This window comes from Coloeus monedula, assembly GCF_965178545.1.
Source record: "Coloeus monedula genome assembly, chromosome: 32".
NCBI classification, from domain to species: domain Eukaryota; kingdom Metazoa; phylum Chordata; class Aves; order Passeriformes; family Corvidae; genus Coloeus; species Coloeus monedula.
The window spans coordinates 862,303-884,336 of record NC_138812.1 but is presented as its reverse complement, the minus strand read 5'-3'; the positions used below and the strand labels follow the sequence as shown (position 1 = coordinate 884,336).

The 22,034-nt window shown below is 53.0% G+C and overlaps 1 protein-coding gene across 1 annotated transcript in view; it reads right to left on the bottom strand.

Annotated features, from left to right (window-relative positions):
- RNF31 (ring finger protein 31) overlaps window positions 1-22,034 on the bottom strand; it is a 59,150-nt gene that overhangs the window by 14,068 nt on the left and 23,048 nt on the right. The window contains exons 12-15 of the mRNA XM_082299474.1: window positions 19,559-19,789; window positions 7,631-7,804; window positions 4,302-4,400; window positions 3,579-3,668 (exon numbers count right to left, since the gene is read on the bottom strand). Of these exons, the coding sequence (XP_082155600.1) occupies window positions 3,579-3,668; window positions 4,302-4,400; window positions 7,631-7,804; window positions 19,559-19,789 (594 nt within the window). The remainder of the gene's footprint in view (window positions 1-3,578; window positions 3,669-4,301; window positions 4,401-7,630; window positions 7,805-19,558; window positions 19,790-22,034) is intronic.

Sequence of the window (22,034 nt, the reverse complement as noted above, 5' to 3'; positions counted from 1 at the left end):
CACCCCAAAATAGAGCCCGAAACAGAGCCCAAATCCGGCCTGATTCACCCCAAAATAGAGCCCGAAACAGAGCCCAAATCCGGCCTGATTCACCCCAAAATAGAGCCCGAAACAGAGCCCAAATCCGGCCTGATTCACCCCAAAATAGAGCCCGAAACAGAGCCCAAATCCGGCCTGATTCACCCCAAAATAGAGCCCGAAACAGAGCCCAAATCCGGCCTGATTCACCCCAAAATAGAGCCCGAAACAGAGCCCAAATCCGGCCTGATTCACCCCAAAATAGAGCCCGAAACAGAGCCCAAATCCGGCCTGATTCACCCCAAAATAGAGCCCGAAACAGAGCCCAAATCCGGCCTGATTCACCCCAAAATAGAGCCCGAAACAGAGCCCAAATCCGGCCTGATTCACCCCAAAATAGAGCCCAAAACAGAGCCCAAATCCGGCCTGATTCACCCCAAAATAGAGCCCGAAACAGAGCCCAAATCCGGCCTGATTCACCCCAAAATAGAGCCCGAAACAGAGCCCAAATCCGGCCTGATTCACCCCAAAATAGAGCCCGAAACAGAGCCCAAATCCGGCCTGATTCACCCCAAAATAGAGCCCGAAACAGAGCCCAAATCCGGCCTGATTCACCCCAAAATAGAGCCCGAAACAGAGCCCAAATCCGGCCTGATTCACCCCAAAATAGAGCCCGAAACAGAGCCCAAATCCGGCCTGATTCACCCCAAAATAGAGCCCGAAACAGAGCCCAAATCCGGCCTGATTCACCCCAAAACAGAGCCCGAAATGGCCCCGATTCACCCCAAAGCAGCCCCAAAACTGCCAGAATTTACCCCAAAAATTCCCAGTACAAACCAGTAACCCCAACCCCCCCTTTTCACCCCTCCCAGTGCCTCCCAGTAACCCCAGACCCCAAACCAGTACAAACCAGTACAAACCAGTAACCCCAAACCCCCGATTTTACCCCTCCCAGTGCCTCCCAGTTAATCCCAGTAACCCCAAACCCTAAACCAGTAACCCCCAACCCCAAACCACTATAAACCAGTACAAACCAGTAACCCCGAACCCCAAACCAGTACAAACCAGTAACCCCAAACTCCAAACCAGTAACCCCAAAGCCCAAACCAGTACAAACCAGTAACCCCAAACCCTAAACCAGTATAAACCAGTAACCCCTCCCAGTCCCTCCCAGTAACCCCAAACCCCAAACCAGTACAAACCAATAACCCCAAAGCCCAAACCAGTAACCCCAAAGCCCAAACCAGTACAAACCAGTACAAACCAGTAACCCCAAACCCCAAACCAGTAACCCCAAAGCCCAAACCAGTACAAACCAGTATAAACCAGTACAAACCAGTAACCCCAAACCCCAAACCAGTATAAACCAGTAACCCCTCCCAGTCCCTCCCAGTAACCCTAAACCAGTACAAACCAGTAACCCCAAACTCCAAACCAGTACAAACCAGTAACCCCAAACCCCAAACCAGTAACCCCGAACCCCAAACCAGTACAAACCAGTAACCCCAAACCAGTACAAACCAGTACAAACCAGTAACCCCAAACCAGTACAAACCAGTACAAACCAGTAACCCCAAACCCCAAACCAGTAACCCCAAACCCCAAACCAGTACAAACCAGTAACCCCAAACCAGTATAAACCAGTAACCCCAAACTCCAAACCAGTACAAACCAGTATAAACCAGTCCAAACCAGTACAAACCAGTAACCCCAAACCCCAAACCAGTATAAACCAGTAACCCCTCCCAGTCCCTCCCAGTAACCCCAATCCAGTATAAACCAGTAACCCCAAACCAGTACAAACCAGTAACCCCAAAGCCCAAACCAGTCCAAACCAGTCCAAACCAGTCCAAACCAGTACAAACCAATAACCCCAAACCAGTATAAACCAGTAACCCCTCCCAGTCCCTCCCAGTAACCCCAAACCAGTACAAACCAGTAACCCCAAACTCCAAACCAGTACAAACCAGTAACCCCAAACCCCAAACCAGTAACCCCGAACCCCAAACCAGTACAAACCAGTAACCCCAAACCAGTACAAACCAGTACAAACCAGTAACCCCAAACCCCAAACCAGTAACCCCAAACCCCAAACCAGTACAAACCAGTAACCCCAAACCAGTATAAACCAGTAACCCCAAACTCCAAACCAGTACAAACCAGTATAAACCAGTCCAAACCAGTACAAACCAGTAACCCCAAACCCCAAACCACTATAAACCAGTAACCCCTCCCAGTCCCTCCCAGTAACCCCAAACCCCAAACCAGTACAAACCAGTATAAACCAGTCCAAACCAGTACAAACCAGTAACCCCAAACCCCAAACCAGTATAAACCAGTAACCCCTCCCAGTCCCTCCCAGTAACCCCAAAGCCCAAACCAGTACAAACCAGTATAAACCAGTATAAACCAGTACAAACTAGTAACCCCAAACCCCAAACCAGTAACCCCAAACTCCAAACCAGTACAAACCAGTAACCCCAAACCAGTATAAACCAGTAACCCCAAACTCCAAACCAGTACAAACCAGTATAAACCAGTCCAAACCAGTACAAACCAGTAACCCCAAACCCCAAACCAGTATAAACCAGTAACCCCTCCCAGTCCCTCCCAGTAACCCCAAAGCCCAAACCAGTACAAACCAGTATAAACCAGTATAAACCAGTACAAACTAGTAACCCCAAACCCCAAACCAGTAACCCCAAACTCCAAACCAGTACAAACCAGTAACCCCTCCCAGTCCCTCCCAGTAACCCCAATCCAGTATAAACCAGTAACCCCAAACCAGTACAAACCAGTAACCCCTCCCAGTCCCTCCCAGTAACCCCAAACCAGCACAAACCAGTAACCCCAAACTCCAAACCAGTACAAACCAGTAACCCCAAACCCCAAACCAGTAACCCCGAACCCCAAACCAGTACAAACCAGTAACCCCAAACCAGTACAAACCAGTACAAACCAGTAACCCCAAACCCCAAACCAGTAACCCCAAACCCCAAACCAGTACAAACCAGTAACCCCAAACCAGTATAAACCAGTAACCCCAAACTCCAAACCAGTACAAACCAGTATAAACCAGTCCAAACCAGTACAAACCAGTAACCCCAAACCCCAAACCAGTATAAACCAGTAACCCCTCCCAGTCCCTCCCAGTAACCCCAAAGCCCAAACCAGTACAAACCAGTATAAACCAGTATAAACCAGTACAAACTAGTAACCCCAAACCCCAAACCAGTAACCCCAAACTCCAAACCAGTACAAACCAGTAACCCCAAACCAGTACAAACCAGTAACCCCAATCCAGTATAAACCAGTAACCCCAAACCAGTACAAACCAGTAACCCCAATCCAGTATAAACCAGTAACCCCAAACTCCAAACCAGTACAAACCAGTATAAACCAGTCCAAACCAGTACAAACCAGTAACCCCAAACCCCCAACCAGTAACCCCAAACCCCCCTTTTCACCCCTCCCAGTCCCTCCCAGTCCCTCCCAGTCCCCCCAGAGCCCCTCCCAGCCCAAACCAGTCCAAACCAGTATAAACCAGTATAAACCAGTACCGGCAGCTGGCAGCGGGGGCAGCAGCACTGGTGGCACTGGGGGCACTGGGCCGGGCCCCGCTCGCCCTCGAAGATGAACCCGAAGGAGCACTGGGAGAGGGGGGGAGGGGTCGGGGGGGGTACTGGGAGCCTCCCAGTATGAACCAGTAACTCCCAGTTCAAACCAGTAACTCCCAGTAAGAAACCAGTAAGAACCAATAAGAAACCAGTAAGGAAAAAGGGCAAACCAGTATAAACCAGTAAGATCCAAACGCGCTCCCAGTTCATCCCAGTGCCCTCCCAGTCCCTCCCAGTGCCCTCCCAGTGCCTCCCAGTCCCTCCCAGTGTCCTCCCAGTTCAAACCAGTAACTCCCAGTATGGAACCAATAAGAAACCAGTAAGGAAAAAGGGCAAACCAGTATAAACCAGTAAGCCCCAAACGCGCTCCCAGTTCATCCCAGTGCCCTCCCAGTGCGTCCCAGTCCCTCCCAGTGTCCTCCCAGTTCAAACCAGTAACTCCCAGTTCAAACCCGTAACTCCCAGTATGGAACCAATAAGAAACCAGTAAAGAAAAATGGCAAACCAGTATAAACCAGTAAGCCCCAAACACCCTCCGAGTTCATCCCAGTCCCTCCCAGTCCCTCCCAGTGCCTCCCAGTATAAACCAGTAACCCCAAACCCCCTCCCAGTCCCTCCCAGTGCCCTCCCGGCCCCCTCCCAGTATAAACCAGTATAAACCAGTACGTGAGGGCACCACAGGAACTGGGGGTCCCTGAGCAGCTCCAGCTCCGTCAACTTCCGGGTCACGAGGCCGAAGGTGTCGGGGTCCAGGCAGCGCCGCAGCTGCTCCCAGTATAAACCAGTATAAACCAGTATAAGCCAGTATAGACCAGTATAAACCAGTATAGACCAATATAAACCAATATAAACCTGGAACTCCCTCCCAGTACGAACCAGTAAAGAAAAAAACCACCAAACCAGTATAAACCAGTAAGGGGAAAAGGGTAAACTGGGGGTTCCCAGTGGCTCCCAGTGCCGTCCCAGTATAAACCAGTAAAAACCAGTATAAACCAGTATAAACCAGTATAAACCGGTAACCCCAAATCAACTTTTTCCCCCCTTTCATCCCCTCCCAGTCCCTCCCAGTTCATCCCAGTCCCCGTCCCAGTTGCTCCCAGTAACCCCAAACCCCCTCCCAGTATAAACCAGTACAAACCAGTACAAACCAGTAACCCCAAACCCCCATTTCCCCTCCATTTTTAACCCTTTAACTCCCTCCCAGTCCCTCCCAGTTGCTCCCAGTTCATCCCAGTTGCTCCCAGTAACCCCCCAATCCCTCCCAGTCCCCTCCCAGTACAAACCAGTACAAACCAGTAACCCCAAACCCCAATTTAACACTTTTTTCTCCATTTTTAATCCTTTAACTCCCTCCCAGTTCATCCCAGTTCATCCCAGTCCCCTCCCAGTCCCTCCCAGTTCATCCCAGTCCCCTCCCAGTCCCTCCCAGTCCCCTCCCAGTCCAAACCAGTCCAAACCAGTAACCCCAAACCCCAATTTAACCCCAATTTAACCCTTTTTTCTCCATTTTTAACCCTTTATCTCCCTCCCAGTCCCTCCCAGTTCATCCCAGTCCCCTCCCAGTCCCTCCCAGTCCCCTCCCAGTATAAACCAGTCCAAACCAGTAACCCCAAACCCCAATTTAACCCTTTTTTTAACCCTTTCTCCTCCATTTTTAACCCTTTCTCCTCCATTTTTAACCCTTTCTCCTCCATTTTTAACCCTTTCTCCTCCATTTTTTCCCCGTTTTCCCCCGTTTTTTCGCCCTTTAACCCCTCCCAGTGCCCTCCCAGTACAACCCAGTGCTCCCAGTTACCCGGGGCTCCAGCGTGGACCAGTAGCAGAGGCGCTGGGCCTCGTCCACACCAGTCCAAACCAGTCCAAACCAGTCCAAACCAGTAACCCCAAACCCCAATTTAACCCCAATTTAACCCTTTTTTCTCCATTTTTAACCCTTTATCTCCCTCCCAGTTCATCCCAGTTCATCCCAGTCCCCTCCCAGTCCAAACCAGTCCCCTCCCAGTCCAAACCAGTCCAAACCAGTAACCCCAAACCCCAATTTAACCCCAATTTAACCCTTTTTTCTCCATTTTTAACCCTTTATCTCCCTCCCAGTTCATCCCAGTTCATCCCAGTCCCCTCCCACTCCCTCCCAGTCCCCTCCCAGTATAAACCAGTCCAAACCAGTAACCCCAAACCCCAATTTAACCCCAATTTAACCCTTTTTTCTCCATTTTTAACCCTTTATCTCCCTCCCAGTTCATCCCAGTTCATCCCAGTCCCCTCCCACTCCCTCCCAGTCCCCTCCCAGTATAAACCAGTCCAAACCAGTAACCCCAAACCCCAATTTAACCCCAATTTAACCCTTTTTTCTCCATTTTTAACCCTTTATCTCCCTCCCAGTTCATCCCAGTTCATCCCAGTCCCCTCCCACTCCCTCCCAGTCCCCTCCCAGTATAAACCAGTCCAAACCAGTAACCCCAAACCCCAATTTAACCCCAATTTAACCCTTTTTTCTCCATTTTTAACCCTTTATCTCCCTCCCAGTCCATCTCAGTTCATCCCAGTCCCCTCCCAGTCCCCTCCCAGTCCCTCCCAGTCCCCTCCCAGTACAAACCAGTACAAACCAGTAACCCCAAACCCCCATTTCCCCCCTTTTTTGACGCTTTTCCCTCCAATTTTCACCTTTTTAACCCCTTAACTCCCTCCCAGTTGCTCCCAGTTCATCCCAGTTGCTCCCAATCTCCCTCTAACTCTTCCCAGTCCCCTCCCAGTATAAACCAGTACAAACCAGTAACCCCCAACCCCCGTTTTCCCCCATTTCCCCCCATTTTTAACCCTTTCTCCCCATTTTTAACCCTTTCCACCCCATTTTTTCCCCATTTTTAACCCTTTTTTCCCCGTTTTTTCGCCCTTCAACCCCTCCCAGTCCCTCCCAGTCCCCTCCCAGTATAAACCAGTCCAAACCACTAACCCCAAACCCCAATTTAACCCCAATTTAACCCTTTTTTCTCCATTTTTAACCCTTTATCTCCCTCCCAGTCCATCCCAGTTCATCCCAGTTCATCCCAGTCCCCTCCCAGTCCCTCCCAGTCCCCTCCCAGTATAAACCAGTCCAAACCAGTAACCCCAAACCCCAATTTAACCCCAATTTAACCCTTTTTTTCTCCATTTTTAACCCTTTATCTCCCTCCCAGTTCATCCCAGTTCATCCCCGTCCCCTCCCACTCCCTCCCAGTCCCCTCCCAGTCCAAACCAGTCCAAACCAGTAACCCCAAACCCCAATTTAACCCCAATTTAACCCTTTTTTTCTCCATTTTTAACCCTTTATCTCCCTCCCAGTTCATCCCAGTTCATCCCAGTCCCCTCCCAGTCCAAACCAGTCCACTCCCAGTCCAAACCAGTCCAAACCAGTAACCCCAAACCCCAATTTAACCCCAATTTAACCCTTTTTTCTCCATTTTTAACCCTTTATCTCCCTCCCAGTTCATCCCAGTTCATCCTAGTCCCCTCCCAGTCCCTCCCAGTCCCCTCCCAGTCCAAACCAGTCCAAACCAGTAACCCCAAACCCCAATTTAACCCCAATTTAACCCTTTTTTCTCCATTTTTAACCCTTTATCTCCCTCCCAGTTCATCCCAGTTCATCCTAGTCCCCTCCCAGTCCCTCCCAGTCCCCTCCCAGTCCAAACCAGTCCAAACCAGTAACCCCAAACCCCAATTTAACCCCAATTTAACCCTTTTTTCTCCATTTTTAACCCTTTATCTCCCTCCCAGTTCATCCCAGTTCATCCCAGTCCCCTCCCAGTCCAAACCAGTCCCCTCCCAGTCCAAACCAGTCCAAACCAGTAACCCCAAACACCAATTTAACCCTTTTTTTAACCCTTTCTCCTCCATTTTTAACCCTTTCTCCTCCATTTTTAACCCTTTCTCCTCCATTTTTTCCCCGTTTTCCCCCGTTTTTTCGCCCTTTAACCCCTCCCAGTGCCCTCCCAGTACAACCCAGTGCTCCCAGTTACCCGGGGCTCCAGCGTGGACCAGTAGCAGAGGCGCTGGGCCTCGTCGCGCAGGTCGGGCCGGCCGCAGCTGGGGCAGCCCAGGGCGGCCACGCCGCGCTCGCGGACGCCCACGGTGAAGTGCAGCCGGAAGCACTCGGGGCACAGCGGGCACGAGCAGCCCGGCAGCCACTGCATCTGCACCAGTACAGACCAGTATGAACCAGTATAAACCAGTACCGACCAGTATAAACCGGTACAAACCAGTAGAAACCAGTATAAGCAGTGAGGTGTAAAACCCATTGCAGCTGCTGCCCCCAGGTGGCCGCGGAGGGAATTGCGGCCATTGAAACACCAAACCAGTCCAAACCAGTACACACCAGTTCATCCCAGTTCAGCCCAGTGACCCGAAATTATCTCCCAGTAAGCCTCCAGTCACTCCCAGTAAGAAGAAACCAGTACAAACCAGTACAGACCAGCACAAACCAGTACAGACCAGCACAAACCAGGACAGAACAGTGTAAGACACTGAAATCCCAGTGGAACCACAGCCGCCATTAAAGCACCAAACCAGTACAAACCAGTTCATCCCAGTTCATCCCAGTAACCCCAAACCCGCTCCCAGTTCACTCCAGTAAGCTCCCAGTTCATCCCAGTAAGCTCCCAGTTCATCCCAGTTCATCCCAGTTCACCCCAGTAACCCCGAGCCCCAAACCAGTTCATCCCAGTTCATCCCAGTAGCCGCTCCTGGCCCCCCAGTGCAGCCGGAAGCACTCGGGACACAGCGGGCACGAGCAGCCCGGCAGCCACTGCATCTGCACCAGTACAGACCAGTATGAACCAGTATAAACCACTACAGACCAGTATAAACCGGTACAAACCAGTAGAAACCAGTATAAGCAGTGAGGTGTAAAACCCATTGCAGCTGCTGCCCCCAGGTGGCCGCGGAGGGAATTGCGGCCATTGAAGCACCAAACCAGTACAAACCAGTACACACCAGTTCAGCCCAGTTCAGCCCAGTGACCCGAGATTATCTCCCAGTAAGCCTCCAGTCACTCCCACTAAGCACAAACCAGTACAGACCAGTACAGACCAGTACAGACCAGTACAAGGCACTAAAATCCCAGTGGAACCACAGCTGCCATTAAAGCACCAAACCAGTAAAAACCAGTTCATCCCAGTTCATCCCAGTAACCCCAAACCCGCTCCCAGTTCACCCCAGTAAGCTCCCAGTTCATCCCAGTAAGCACCCAGTTCATCCCAGTTCATCCCAGTTCACCCCAGTAACCCCGAGCCCCAAACCAGTTCATCCCAGTTCATCCCAGGAAGCCGCTCCTGGCCCCCCAGTGCAGCCGGAAGCACTCGGGGCACAGCGGGCACGAGCAGCCCGGCAGCCACTGCATCTGCACCAGTACAGACCAGTATGAACCAGTATAAACCAGTACCGACCAGTATAAACCGGTACAAACCAGTAGAAACCAGTATAAGCAGTGAGGTGTAAAACCCATTGCAGCTGCTGCCCCCAGGTGGCCGCGGAGGGAATTGCGGCCATTGAAACACCAAACCAGTACAAACCAGTACACACCAGTTCAGCCCAGTTCAGCCCAATGACCCGAGATTATCTCCCAGTAAGCCTCCAATCACTCCCAGTAAGAAGAAACCAATACAAACCAGTACAGACCAGTACAAACCAGTACAGAACAGTGTAAGACACCGAAATCCCAGTGGAACCACAGCCGCCATTAAAGCACCAAACCAGGACAAACCAGTTCATCCCAGTTCATCCCAGTAACCCCAAACCCGCTCCCAGTTCATCCCAGTAAGCTCCCAGTTCATCCCAGTTCATCCCAGTTCATCCCAGTTCACCCCAGTAACCCCGAGCCCCAAACCAGTTCATCCCAGTTCATCCCAGGAAGCCGCTCCTGGCCCCCCAGTGCAGCCGGAAGCACTCGGGGCACAGCGGGCACGAGCAGCCCGGCAGCCACTGCATCTGCACCAGTACAGACCAGTATAAACCAGTATAAACCGGTACGGACCAGTATAAACCGGTACAAACCAGTACAAACCAGTACAAACCAGTGAGGTGTAAAACCCATTGCAGCTGCTGCCCCCAGGTGGCCGCGGAGGGAATTGCGGCCATTGAAGCACCAAACCAGTACAAACCAGTACACACCAGTTCAGCCCAGTTCATCCCAGTTCAGCCCAGTGACCCGAAATTATCTCCCAGTAAGCCTCCAGTCACTCCCACTAAGCACAAACCAGTACAAACCAGTACAGACCAGTACAAAGCAGTACAAACCAGTACAAGGCACTAAAATCCCAGTGGAACCACAGCTGCCATTAAAGCACCAAACCAGTACAAACCAGTTCATCCCAGTTCATCCCAGTAACCCCAAACCCGCTCCCAGTTCACCCCAGTAAGCACCCAGTTCATCCCAGTTCATCCCAGTTCACCCCAGTAACCCCGAGCCCCAAACCAGTTCATCCCAGTTCATCCCAGGAAGCCGCTCCTGGCCCCCCAGTGCAGCCGGAAGCACTCGGGGCACAGCGGGCACGAGCAGCCCGGCAGCCACTGCATCTGCACCAGTACAGACCAGTATAAACCAGTATAAACCAGTACCGACCAGTATAAACCGGTACAAACCAGTAGAAACCAGTACAAACCAGGGAGGTGTAAAACCCATTGCAGCTGCTGCCCCCAGGTGGCCGCGGAGGGAATTGCGGCCATTGAAACACCAAACCAGTACAAACCAGTACACACCAGTTCATCCCAGTTCAGCCCAGTGACCCGAAATTATCTCCCAGTAAGCCTCCAGTCACTCCCCGTAAGAAAAAACCAGTACAAACCAGTACAGACCAGTACAAACCAGTACAGACCAGTACAAGGCACTAAAATCCCAGTGGAACCACAGCTGCCATTAAAGCACCAAACCAGTAAAAACCAGTTCATCCCAGTTCATCCCAGTAACCCCAAACCCGCTCCCAGTTCACCCCAGTAAGCTCCCAGTTCATCCCAGTAAGCTCCCAGTTCATCCCAGTTCATCCCAGTTCACCCCAGTAACCCCGAGCCCCAAACCAGTTCATCCCAGTTCATCCCAGTAGCCGCTCCTGGCCCCCCAGTGCAGCCGGAAGCACTCGGGGCACAGCGGGCACGAGCAGCCCGGCAGCCACTGCATCTGCACCAGTACAGACCAGTATAAACCAGTATAAACCGCTACGGACCAGTATAAACCGGTACAAACCAGTACAAACCAGTATAAGCAGTGAGGTGTAAAACCCATTGCAGCTGCTGCCCCCAGGTGGCCGCGGAGGGAATTGCGGCCATTGAAACACCAAACCAGTACAAACCAGTACACACCAGTTCATCCCAGTTCAGCCCAGTGACCCGAAATTATCTCCCAGTAAGCCTCCAGTCACTCCCAGTAAGAAGAAACCAGTACAAACCAGTACAGACCAGCACAAACCAGGACAGAACAGTGTAAGACACCGAAATCCCAGTGGAACCACAGCTGCCATTAAAGCACCAAACCAGTACAAACCAGTTCATCCCAGTTCATCCCAGTAACCCCAAACCCACTCCCAGTTCATCCCAGTAAGCTCCCAGTTCATCCCAGTAAGCTCCCAGTTCATCCCAGTTCATCCCAGTTCACCCCAGTAACCCCGAGCCCCAAACCAGTTCATCCCAGTTCATCCCAGGAAGCCGCTCCTGGCCCCCCAGTGCAGCCGGAAGCACTCGGGGCACAGCGGGCACGAGCAGCCCGGCAGCCACTGCATCTGCACCAGTACAGACCAGTATGAACCAGTATAAACCACTACAGACCAGTATAAACCGGTACAAACCAGTAGAAACCAGTATAAGCAGTGAGGTGTAAAACCCATTGCAGCTGCTGCCCCCAGGTGGCCGCGGAGGGAATTGCGGCCATTGAAACACCAAACCAGTACAAACCAGTACACACCAGTTCAGCCCAGTTCAGCCCAGTGACCCGAGATTATCTCCCAGTAAGCCTCCAGTCACTCCCACTAAGCACAAACCAGTACAGACCAGTACAGACCAGTACAAACCAGTACAGACCAGTACAAGGCACTAAAATCCCAGTGGAACCACAGCTGCCATTAAAGCACCAAACCAGTAAAAACCAGTTCATCCCAGTTCATCCCAGTAACCCCAAACCCGCTCCCAGTTCACCCCAGTAAGCTCCCAGTTCATCCCAGTAAGCTCCCAGTTCATCCCAGTTCATCCCAGTTCACCCCAGTAACCCCGAGCCCCAAACCAGTTCATCCCAGTTCATCCCAGGAAGCCGCTCCTGGCCCCCCAGTGCAGCCGGAAGCACTCGGGGCACAGCGGGCACGAGCAGCCCGGCAGCCACTGCATCTGCACCAGTACAGACCAGTATGAACCAGTATAAACCAGTACGGACCAGTATAAACCGGTACAAACCAGTAGAAACCAGTACAAACCAGTGAGGTGTAAAACCCATTGCAGCTGCTGCCCCCAGGTGGCCGCGGAGGGAATTGCGGCCATTGAAACACCAAACCAGTCCAAACCAGTACACACCAGTTCATCCCAGTTCAGCCCAGTGACCCGAAATTATCTCCCAGTAAGCCTCCAGTCACTCCCAGTAAGAAAAAACCAGTACAAACCAGTACAGACCAGTACAAACCAGTACAGACCAGTACAAGGCACTAAAATCCCAGTGGAACCACAGCTGCCATTAAAGCACCAAACCAGTACAAACCAGTTCATCCCAGTTCATCCCAGTAACCCCAAACCCGCTCCCAGTTCATCCCAGTAAGCTCCCAGTTCACCCCAGTAAGCACCCAGTTCATCCCAGTTCATCCCAGTTCACCCCAGTAACCCCGAGCCCCAAACCAGTTCATCCCAGTTCATCCCAGGAAGCCGCTCCTGGCCCCCCAGTGCAGCCGGAAGCACTCGGGGCACAGCGGGCACGAGCAGCCCGGCAGCCACTGCATCTGCACCAGTACAGACCAGTATGAACCAGTATAAACCACTACGGACCAGTATAAACCGGTACAAACCAGTAGAAACCAGTACAAACCACTGAGGTGTAAAACCCATTGCAGCTGCTGCCCCCAGGTGGCCGCGGAGGGAATTGCGGCCATTGAAACACCAAACCAGTACAAACCAGTACACACCAGTTCAGCCCAGTTCAGCCCAGTGACCCGAGATTATCTCCCAGTAAGCCTCCAGTCACTCCCAGTAAGAAGAAACCAGTACAAACCAGTACAGACCAGTACAAACCAGTACAGACCAGTACAAGGCACTAAAATCCCAGTGGAACCACAGCTGCCATTAAAGCACCAAACCAGTACAAACCAGTTCATCCCAGTTCATCCCAGTAACCCCAAACCCGCTCCCAGTTCATCCCAGTAAGCTCCCAGTTCACCCCAGTAAGCTCCCAGTTCATCCCAGTTCATCCCAGTTCACCCCAGTAACCCCGAGCCCCAAACCAGTTCATCCCAGTTCATCCCAGGAAGCCGCTCCTGGCCCCCCAGTGCAGCCGGAAGCACTCGGGGCACAGCGGGCACGAGCAGCCCGGCAGCCACTGCATCTGCACCAGTACAGACCAGTATAAACCAGTATAAACCAGTACGGACCAGTATAAACCGGTACAAACCAGTAGAAACCAGTATAAGCAGTGAGGTGTAAAACCCATTGCAGCTGCTGCCCCCAGGTGGCCGCGGAGGGAATTGCGGCCATTGAAACACCAAACCAGTACAAACCAGTACACACCAGTTCATCCCAGTTCAGCCCAGTGACCCGAAATTATCTCCCAGTAAGCCTCCAGTCACTCCCAGTAAGAAGAAACCAGTACAAACCAGTACAGACCAGTACAAACCAGTACAGACCAGTACAAGGCACTAAAATCCCAGTGGAACCACAGCTGCCCTTAAAGCACCAAACCAGTACAAACCAGTTCATCCCAGTAACCCCAAACCCGCTCCCAGTTCACTCCAGTAAGCTCCCAGTTCATCCCAGTAAGCTCCCAGTTCATCCCAGTTCATCCCAGTTCACCCCAGTAACCCCGAGCCCCAAACCGATTCATCCCAGTTCATCCCAGGAAGCCGCTCCTGGCCCCCCAGTGCAGCCGGAAGCACTCGGGGCACAGCGGGCACGAGCAGCCCGGCAGCCACTGCATCTGCACCAGTACAGACCAGTATAAACCAGCATAAACCAGTACGGACCAGTATAAACCGGTACAAACCAGTAGAAACCAGTTTAAGCAGTGAGGTGTAAAACCCATTGCAGCTGCTGCCCCCAGGTGGCCGCGGAGGGAATTGCGGCCATTGAAGCACCAAACCAGTACAAACCAGTACACACCAGTTCATCCCAGTTCAGCCCAGTTCAGCCCAGTGACCCGAAATTATCTCCCAGTAAGCCTCCAGTCACTCCCAGTAAGAAGAAACCAGTACAAACCAGTACAGACCAGTACAAACCAGTACAAACCAGTACAAGGCACTAAAATCCCAGTGGAACCACAGCTGCCATTAAAGCACCAAACCAATACAAACCAGTTCATCCCAGTTCATCCCAGTAACCCCAAACCCGCTCCCAGTTCATCCCAGTAAGCTCCCAGTTCACCCCAGTAAGCACCCAGTTCATCCCAGTTCATCCCAGTTCACCCCAGTAACCCCGAGCCCCAAACCAGTTCATCCCAGTTCATCCCAGGAAGCCGCTCCTGGCCCCCCAGTGCAGCCGGAAGCACTCGGGGCACAGCGGGCACGAGCAGCCCGGCAGCCACTGCATCTGCACCAGTACAGACCAGTATAAACCAGTATAAACCAGTACCGACCAGTATAAACCGGTACAAACCAGTAGAAACCAGTATAAGCAGTGAGGTGTAAAACCCATTGCAGCTGCTGCCCCCAGGTGGCCGCGGAGGGAATTGCGGCCATTGAAACACCAAACCAGTACAAACCAGTACACACCAGTTCAGCCCAGTTCAGCCCAGTGACCCGAGATTATCTCCCAGTAAGCCTCCAGTCACTCCCACTAAGCACAAACCAGTACAAACCAGTACAGACCAGTACAAAGCAGTACAAACCAGTACAAGGCACTAAAATCCCAGTGGAACCACAGCTGCCATTAAAGCACCAAACCAGTAAAAACCAGTTCATCCCAGTTCATCCCAGTAACCCCAAACCCGCTCCCAGTTCACCCCAGTAAGCTCCCAGTTCATCCCAGTAAGCACCCAGTTCATCCCAGTTCATCCCAGTTCACCCCAGTAACCCCGAGCCCCAAACCAGTTCATCCCAGTTCATCCCAGGAAGCCGCTCCTGGCCCCCCAGTGCAGCTGGAAGCACTCGGGGCACAGCGGGCACGAGCAGCCCGGCAGCCACTGCATCTGCACCAGTACAGACCAGTATAAACCAGTATAAACCGGTACGGACCAGTATAAACCGGTACAAACCAGTAGAAACCAGTATAAACAGTGAGGTGTAAAACCCATTGCAGCTGCTGCCCCCAGGTGGCCGCGGAGGGAATTGCGGCCATTGAAACACCAAACCAGTACAAACCAGTACACACCAGTTCAGCCCAGTTCAGCCCAGTGACCCGAAATTATCTCCCAGTAAGCCTCCAGTCACTCCCACTAAGCACAAACCAGTACAGACCAGTACAAACCAGTACAGACCAGTACAAGGCACTAAAATCCCAGTGGAACCACAGCTGCCATTAAAGCACCAAACCAGTAAAAACCAGTTCATCCCAGTTCATCCCAGTAACCCCAAACCCGCTCCCAGTTCACCCCAGTAAGCTCCCAGTTCATCCCAGTAAGCTCCCAGTTCATCCCAGTAAGCTCCCAGTTCACCCCAGTAACCCCGAGCCCCAAACCAGTTCATCCCAGTTCATCCCAGTAGCCGCTCCTGGCCCCCCAGTGCAGCCGGAAGCACTCGGGGCACAGCGGGCACGAGCAGCCCGGCAGCCACTGCATCTGCACCAGTACAGACCAGTATAAACCAGTATGGACCAGTACCGACCAGTATAAACCGGTACAAACCAGTAGAAACCAGTATAAGCAGTGAGGTGTAAAACCCATTGCAGCTGCTGCCCCCAGGTGGCCGCGGAGGGAATTGCGGCCATTGAAACACCAAACCAGTACAAACCAGTACACACCAGTTCAGCCCAGTTCAGCCCAGTGACCCGAGATTACCTCCCAGTAAGCCTCCAGTCACTCCCAGTAAGAAGAAACCAGTACAGACCAGTACAGACCAGTACAAACCAGTACAGAACAGTGTAAGACACCGAAATCCCAGTGGAACCACAGCTGCCATTAAAGCACCAAACCAGTACAAACCAGTTCATCCCAGTTCATCCCAGTAAGCCCAAACCCACTCCCAGTTCATCCCAGTAAGCTCCCAGTTCATCCCAGTAAGCTCCCAGTTCACCCCAGTAACCCCGAGCCCCAAACCAGTTCATCCCAGTTCATCCCAGTAGCCGCTCCTGGCCCCCCAGTGCAGCCGGAAGCACTCGGGGCACAGCGGGCACGAGCAGCCTGGCAGCCACTGCATCTGCACCAGTACAGACCAGTATGAACCAGTATAAACCAGTACGGACCAGTATAAACCGGTACAAACCAGTAGAAACCAGTACAAACCAGGGAGGTGTAAAACCCATTGCAGCTGCTGCCCCCAGGTGGCCGCGGAGGGAATTGCGGCCATTGAAACACCAAACCAGTACAAACCAGTACACACCAGTTCAGCCCAGTTCAGCCCAGTGACCCGAAATTATCTCCCAGTAAGCCTCCAGTCACTCCCAGTAAGAAGAAACCAGTACAAACCAGTACAGACCAGTACAAACCAGTACAGAACAGTGTAAGACACCGAAATCCCAGTGGAACCACAGCCGCCATTAAAGCACCAAACCAGTACAAACCAGTTCATCCCAGTTCATCCCAGTAACCCCAAACCCGCTCCCAGTTCACCCCAGTAAGCTCCCAGTTCATCCCAGTAAGCTCCCAGTTCATCCCAGTTCATCCCAGGAAGCCGCTCCTGGCCCCCCAGTGCAGCCGGAAGCACTCGGGGCACAGCGGGCACGAGCAGCCCGGCAGCCACTGCATCTGCACCAGTACAGACCAGTATGAACCAGTATAAACCAGTACGGACCAGTATAAACCGGTACAAACCAGTAGAAACCAGTATAAGCAGTGAGGTGTAAAACCCATTGCAGCTGCTGCCCCCAGGTGGCCGCGGAGGGAATTGCGGCCATTGAAACACCAAACCAGTACAAACCAGTACACACCAGTTCATCCCAGTTCATCCCAGTGACCCGAGATTATCTCCCAGTAAGCCTCCAGTCACTCCCAATAAGCACAAACCAGTACAGACCAGTACAGACCAGTACAAACCAGTACAGAACAGTACAAGGCACTGAAATCCCAATGGAACCACAGCTGCCATTAAAGCACCAAACCAGTACAAACCAGTTCATCCCAGTTCATCCCAGTAACCCCAAACCCGCTCCCAGTTCACCCCAGTAAGCTCCCAGTTCATCCCAGTAAGCTCCCAGTTCATCCCAGTTCATCCCAGTAACCCCGAGCCCCAAACCAGTTCATCCCAGTTCATCCCAGGAAGCCGCTCCTGGCCCCCCAGTGCAGCCGGAAGCACTCGGGGCACAGCGGGCACGAGCAGCCCGGCAGCCACTGCATCTGCACCAGTACAGACCAGTATGAACCAGTATAAACCAGTACGGACCAGTATAAACCGGTACAAACCAGTAGAAACCAGTATAAGCAGTGAGGTGTAAAACCCATTGCAGCTGCTGCCCCCAGGTGGCCGCGGAGGGAATTGCGGCCATTGAAACACCAAACCAGTACAAACCAGTACACACCAGTTCAGCCCAGTTCAGCCCAGTGACCCGAAATTATCTCCCAGTAAGCCTCCAGTCACTCCCCGTAAGAAAAAACCAGTACAAACCAGTACAGACCAGTACAAACCAGTACAGACCAGTACAAGGCACTAAAATCCCAGTGGAACCACAGCTGCCATTAAAGCACCAAACCAGTAAAAACCAGTTCATCCCAGTTCATCCCAGTAACCCCAAACCCGCTCCCAGTTCACCCCAGTAAGCTCCCAGTTCATCCCAGTAAGCTCCCAGTTCATCCCAGTTCATCCCAGTTCACCCCAGTAACCCCGAGCCCCAAACCAGTTCATCCCAGTTCATCCCAGGAAGCCGCTCCTGGCCCCCCAGTGCAGCCGGAAGCACTCGGGGCACAGCGGGCACGAGCAGCCCGGCAGCCACTGCATCTGCACCAGTACAGACCAGTATGAACCAGTATAAACCAGTACGGACCAGTATAAACCGGTACAAACCAGTAGAAACCAGTATAAGCAGTGAGGTGTAAAACCCATTGCAGCTGCTGCCCCCAGGTGGCCGCGGAGGGAATTGCGGCCATTGAAACACCAAACCAGTCCAAACCAGTACACACCAGTTCATCCCAGTTCAGCCCAGTGACCCGAGATTATCTCCCAGTAAGCCTCCAGTCACTCCCACTAAGCACAAACCAGTACAGACCAGTACAGACCAGTACAAACCAGTACAGAACAGTGTAAGACACTGAAATCCCAGTGGAACCACAGCCGCCATTAAAGCACCAAACCAGTACAAACCAGTTCATCCCAGTTCATCCCAGTAACCCCAGACCCGCTCCCAGTTCACCCCAGTAAGCTCCTCGTTCACCCCAGTCACTCCCACTAAGCACAAACCAGTACAGACCAGTATAAACCAGTACAAACCAGTACAAGGCACTGAAATCCCAGTGGAACCACGGCCATTAAAGCACCAAACCAGTACAAACCAGTTCATCCCAGTTCATCCCAGTTCATCCCAGTTCATCCCAGTAACCCCAGACCCACTCCCAGTTCACCCCAGTAAGCTCCATCTCAGTCAGTCCCACTAACCACAAACCAGTACAAACCAGTATGAACCCATATAAACCCGTAACTCCCTCCCAGTACAAACCCCAAGCACACTCCCAGTCCCTCCCAGTCCTCCCAGTCCCTCCCAGTTTGATCCCAGTCCCTCCCAGTCCCTCCCAAATCCCTCCCAGTCCCTCACAATCCCCCGCCAGTCCCTCCCAGTTCCTCCCAGTTTGATTCCAGTTCCCTCCCAGTTCCTTCCCAATCCCCTCCCAGTCCCTCCCAGTTCAAACGAGTCCCTCCCAATCCCCCCCAGTATAAACCAGTAGCAGCTGTATCTCCTCCCAGTCCCTCCCAGTTTGATCTCAATTTGACCCCAGTTCCCTCCCAGTCCCTCCCAGTCCCTCCCAGTCCCTCCCAATCCCCTCCCAATCCCCTCCCAGTCCCTCCCAGTTCCCTCCCAGTCCCTCCCCGTCTCTCCCAATCCCCTCCCAGTCCCTCCCAGTCCCTTCCAGTCCCTCCCAGTTCCCTCCCAGTTCCCTCCCAGTCCCTCCCAGTCCCTCCCAGTTCATCCCAGTCCCTCCCAGTCCCTCCCAGTCCCTCCCACTCCCCTCCCAGTCCCTCCCAGTCCCTTCCAGTCCCTCCCAATCCCTCCCAGTCCCTCCCAGTCCCTCCCCGTCTCTCCCAATCCCCTCCCAGTCCCTCCCAATCCCCTCCCAGTCCCTCCCAGTCCCTCCCAGTCCCTCCCAGTCCCTCCCAATCCCCTCCCAGTCCATCCCAGTCCCTCCCAATCCCCTCCCAGTCCCTCCCAGTCCCTCCCAATCCCCTCCCAATCCCCTCCCAGTCCCCTCCCAGTCCCTCCCAGTCCCCTCCCAATCCCTCCCAGTCCCCTCCCAATCCCCTCCCAGTCCCTCCCAGTCCCTCCCAGTTCCCTCCCAGTCCCTCCCAATCCCCTCCCAATCCCCTCCCAGTCCCTCCCAGTCCCTCCCAGTTCATCCCAGTCCACCCCAATCCCTCCAGTTCAAACCAGTTCATCCCAGTCCCTCCCAGTCCCTCCCAGTCCCTCCCAGTACGCACCAGTTGCCGGGGCAGCCCCCAGCCGCACACGGCGCACTCGCAGCGCAGGCGTCTGCGCAGCACAGCCCGGTCCGGGCAGGACCCCACGGCCTCCACCAGTTCTCCCAGTAACGGCTCCTTACTGGGATCGCTCACCAGCCCCAGGCCCAGCTCGCGGCCCAGCCCGGCCACCAGCGAGGCCCGGCCCCAGCTGGCCACGGGCAACGTGGCCAGGACCTGCCGCACCAGGGCCTGCGGGGGACACCAGTATGAACCAGTATGAACCAGTAAAGGAAAACCCCAAACCAGTATGAACCAGTAAGGGAAAAACCCCAAACCAGTGACTCCCAGTAGGCCCAAATGCACTCCCAGTGACCCCAAATGCACTCCCAGTAACCCCGAATGCACTCCCAGTCACTCCCAGTTCATCCCAGTCACCCCAGACCCCAAACCAGTACAAACCAGTACAAACCAGTAACCAAAAACCCCACACCAGTATAAACCAGTAAGGGAAAAATCCCAAACCAGTAACAACCAGTGACCCCACATCTCCTCCCAGTGACCCCAAATCCACTCCCAGTGACCCTAAACTCTCTCCCAGTTCATCCCAGTCCATCCCAGTAACCCCAGACCCCAGACCAGTAGGAACCACTATGAACCAGTAACCAAAAACCCCAAACCAGTATAAACCAGTAAAACAAAAACCCCAAACCAGTGACTCCCAGTAGGCCCAAACCCACTCCCAGTGACCCCAAACCCACTCCCAGTTCATCCCAGTAACCACAAACCTCAAACCAGTATAAACCAGTATAAACCAGTATAAACCAATAAAGAAAGAACTCCAAACCGGTAAGCCTGAAACCCATCCCAGTTCATCCCAATGACCCCAAATCCTCTCCCAGTTCATCCCAGTTCGTCCCAGTTCATCCCAGTAACCCCAGACCCCAAACCAGTATAAACCAGTACAAACCAGTAACAAAAAACCCCAAACCAGTAAGGGAAAAACCCCAAACCAGTGACTCCCAGTACACCCAAATCCACTCCCAGTGACCCCAAACTCCCTCCCAGTTCATCCCAGTTCATCCCAGTAACCCCAGACCCCAAACCACTATAAACCAGTATAAACCAGTACAAACCAGTAACACCCTCCCCCCCCCCCCCAGCCCGGCCACCAGCGAGGCCCAGCCCCAGCTGGCCACGGGCAACGTGGCCAGGACCTGCCGCACCAGGGCCTGCGGGAGACACCAGTATGAACCAGTATGAACCAGTAAAAGAAAACCCCAAACCAGTATGAACCAGTAAGGCAAAAACCCCAAACCAGTGACTCCCAGTAGGCCCAAATGCACTCCCAGTGACCCCAAATGCACTCCCAGTAACCCCAAATGCACTCCCAGTCACTCCCAGTTCATCCCAGTCACCCCAGACCCCAAACCAGTACAAACCAGTATAGACCAGTAACCAAAAACCCCAAACCAGTATAAACCAGTAACGGAAAAATCCCAAACCAGTAACAACCAATGACCCCACATCTCCTCCCAGTGACCCCAAACCCACTCCCAGTGACCCTAAACTCTCTCCCAGTTCATCCCAGTCCCTCCCAGTAACCCCAGACCCCAGACCAGTAGGAACCACTATGAACCAGTAACCAAAAACCCCAAACCAGTATAAACCAGTAAAGCAAAAACCCCAAACCAGTGACTCCCAGTAGGCCCAAACCCACTCCTAATGACCCCAAATCCACTCCTAGTTCATCCCAGTAACCACAAACCCCAAACCAGTATAAACCAGTATAAACCAGTACAAACCAGTAAGAAAAAAACACCAAACCGGTAAGCCTGGAACCCATCCCAGTTCATCCCAGTGACCCCAAATCCTCTCCCAGTTCATCCCAGTTCGTCCCAGTTCATCCCAGTAACCCCAGACCCCAAACCAGTATAAACCAGTACAAACCAGTAACAAAAAACCCCAAACCAGTAAGGGAAAAACCCCAAACCAGTGACTCCCAGTACACCCAAATCCACTCCCAGTGACCCCAAACTCCCTCCCAGTTCATCCCAGTTCATCCCAGTAACTCCAGACCCCAAACCACTATAAACCAGTATAAACCAGTACAAACCAGTAACACCCTCCCCCCCCCCCCCAGCCCGGCCACCAGCGAGGCCCAGCCCCAGCTGGCCACGGGCAACGTGGCCAGGACCTGCCGCACCAGGGCCTGCGGGGGACACCAGTATGAACCAGTATGAACCAGTAAAGGAAAACCCCAAACCAGTATGAACCAGTAAGGGAAAAACCCCAAACCAGTGACTCCCAGTAGGCCCAAATGCACTCCCAGTGACCCCAAATGCACTCCCAGTAACCCCAAATGCACTCCCAGTCACTCCCAGTTCATCCCAGTCACCCCAGACCCCAAACCAGTACAAACCAGTATGAACCAGTAACCAAAAACCCCAAACCAGTATAAACCAGTAACGGAAAAATCCCAAGCCAGTAACAACCA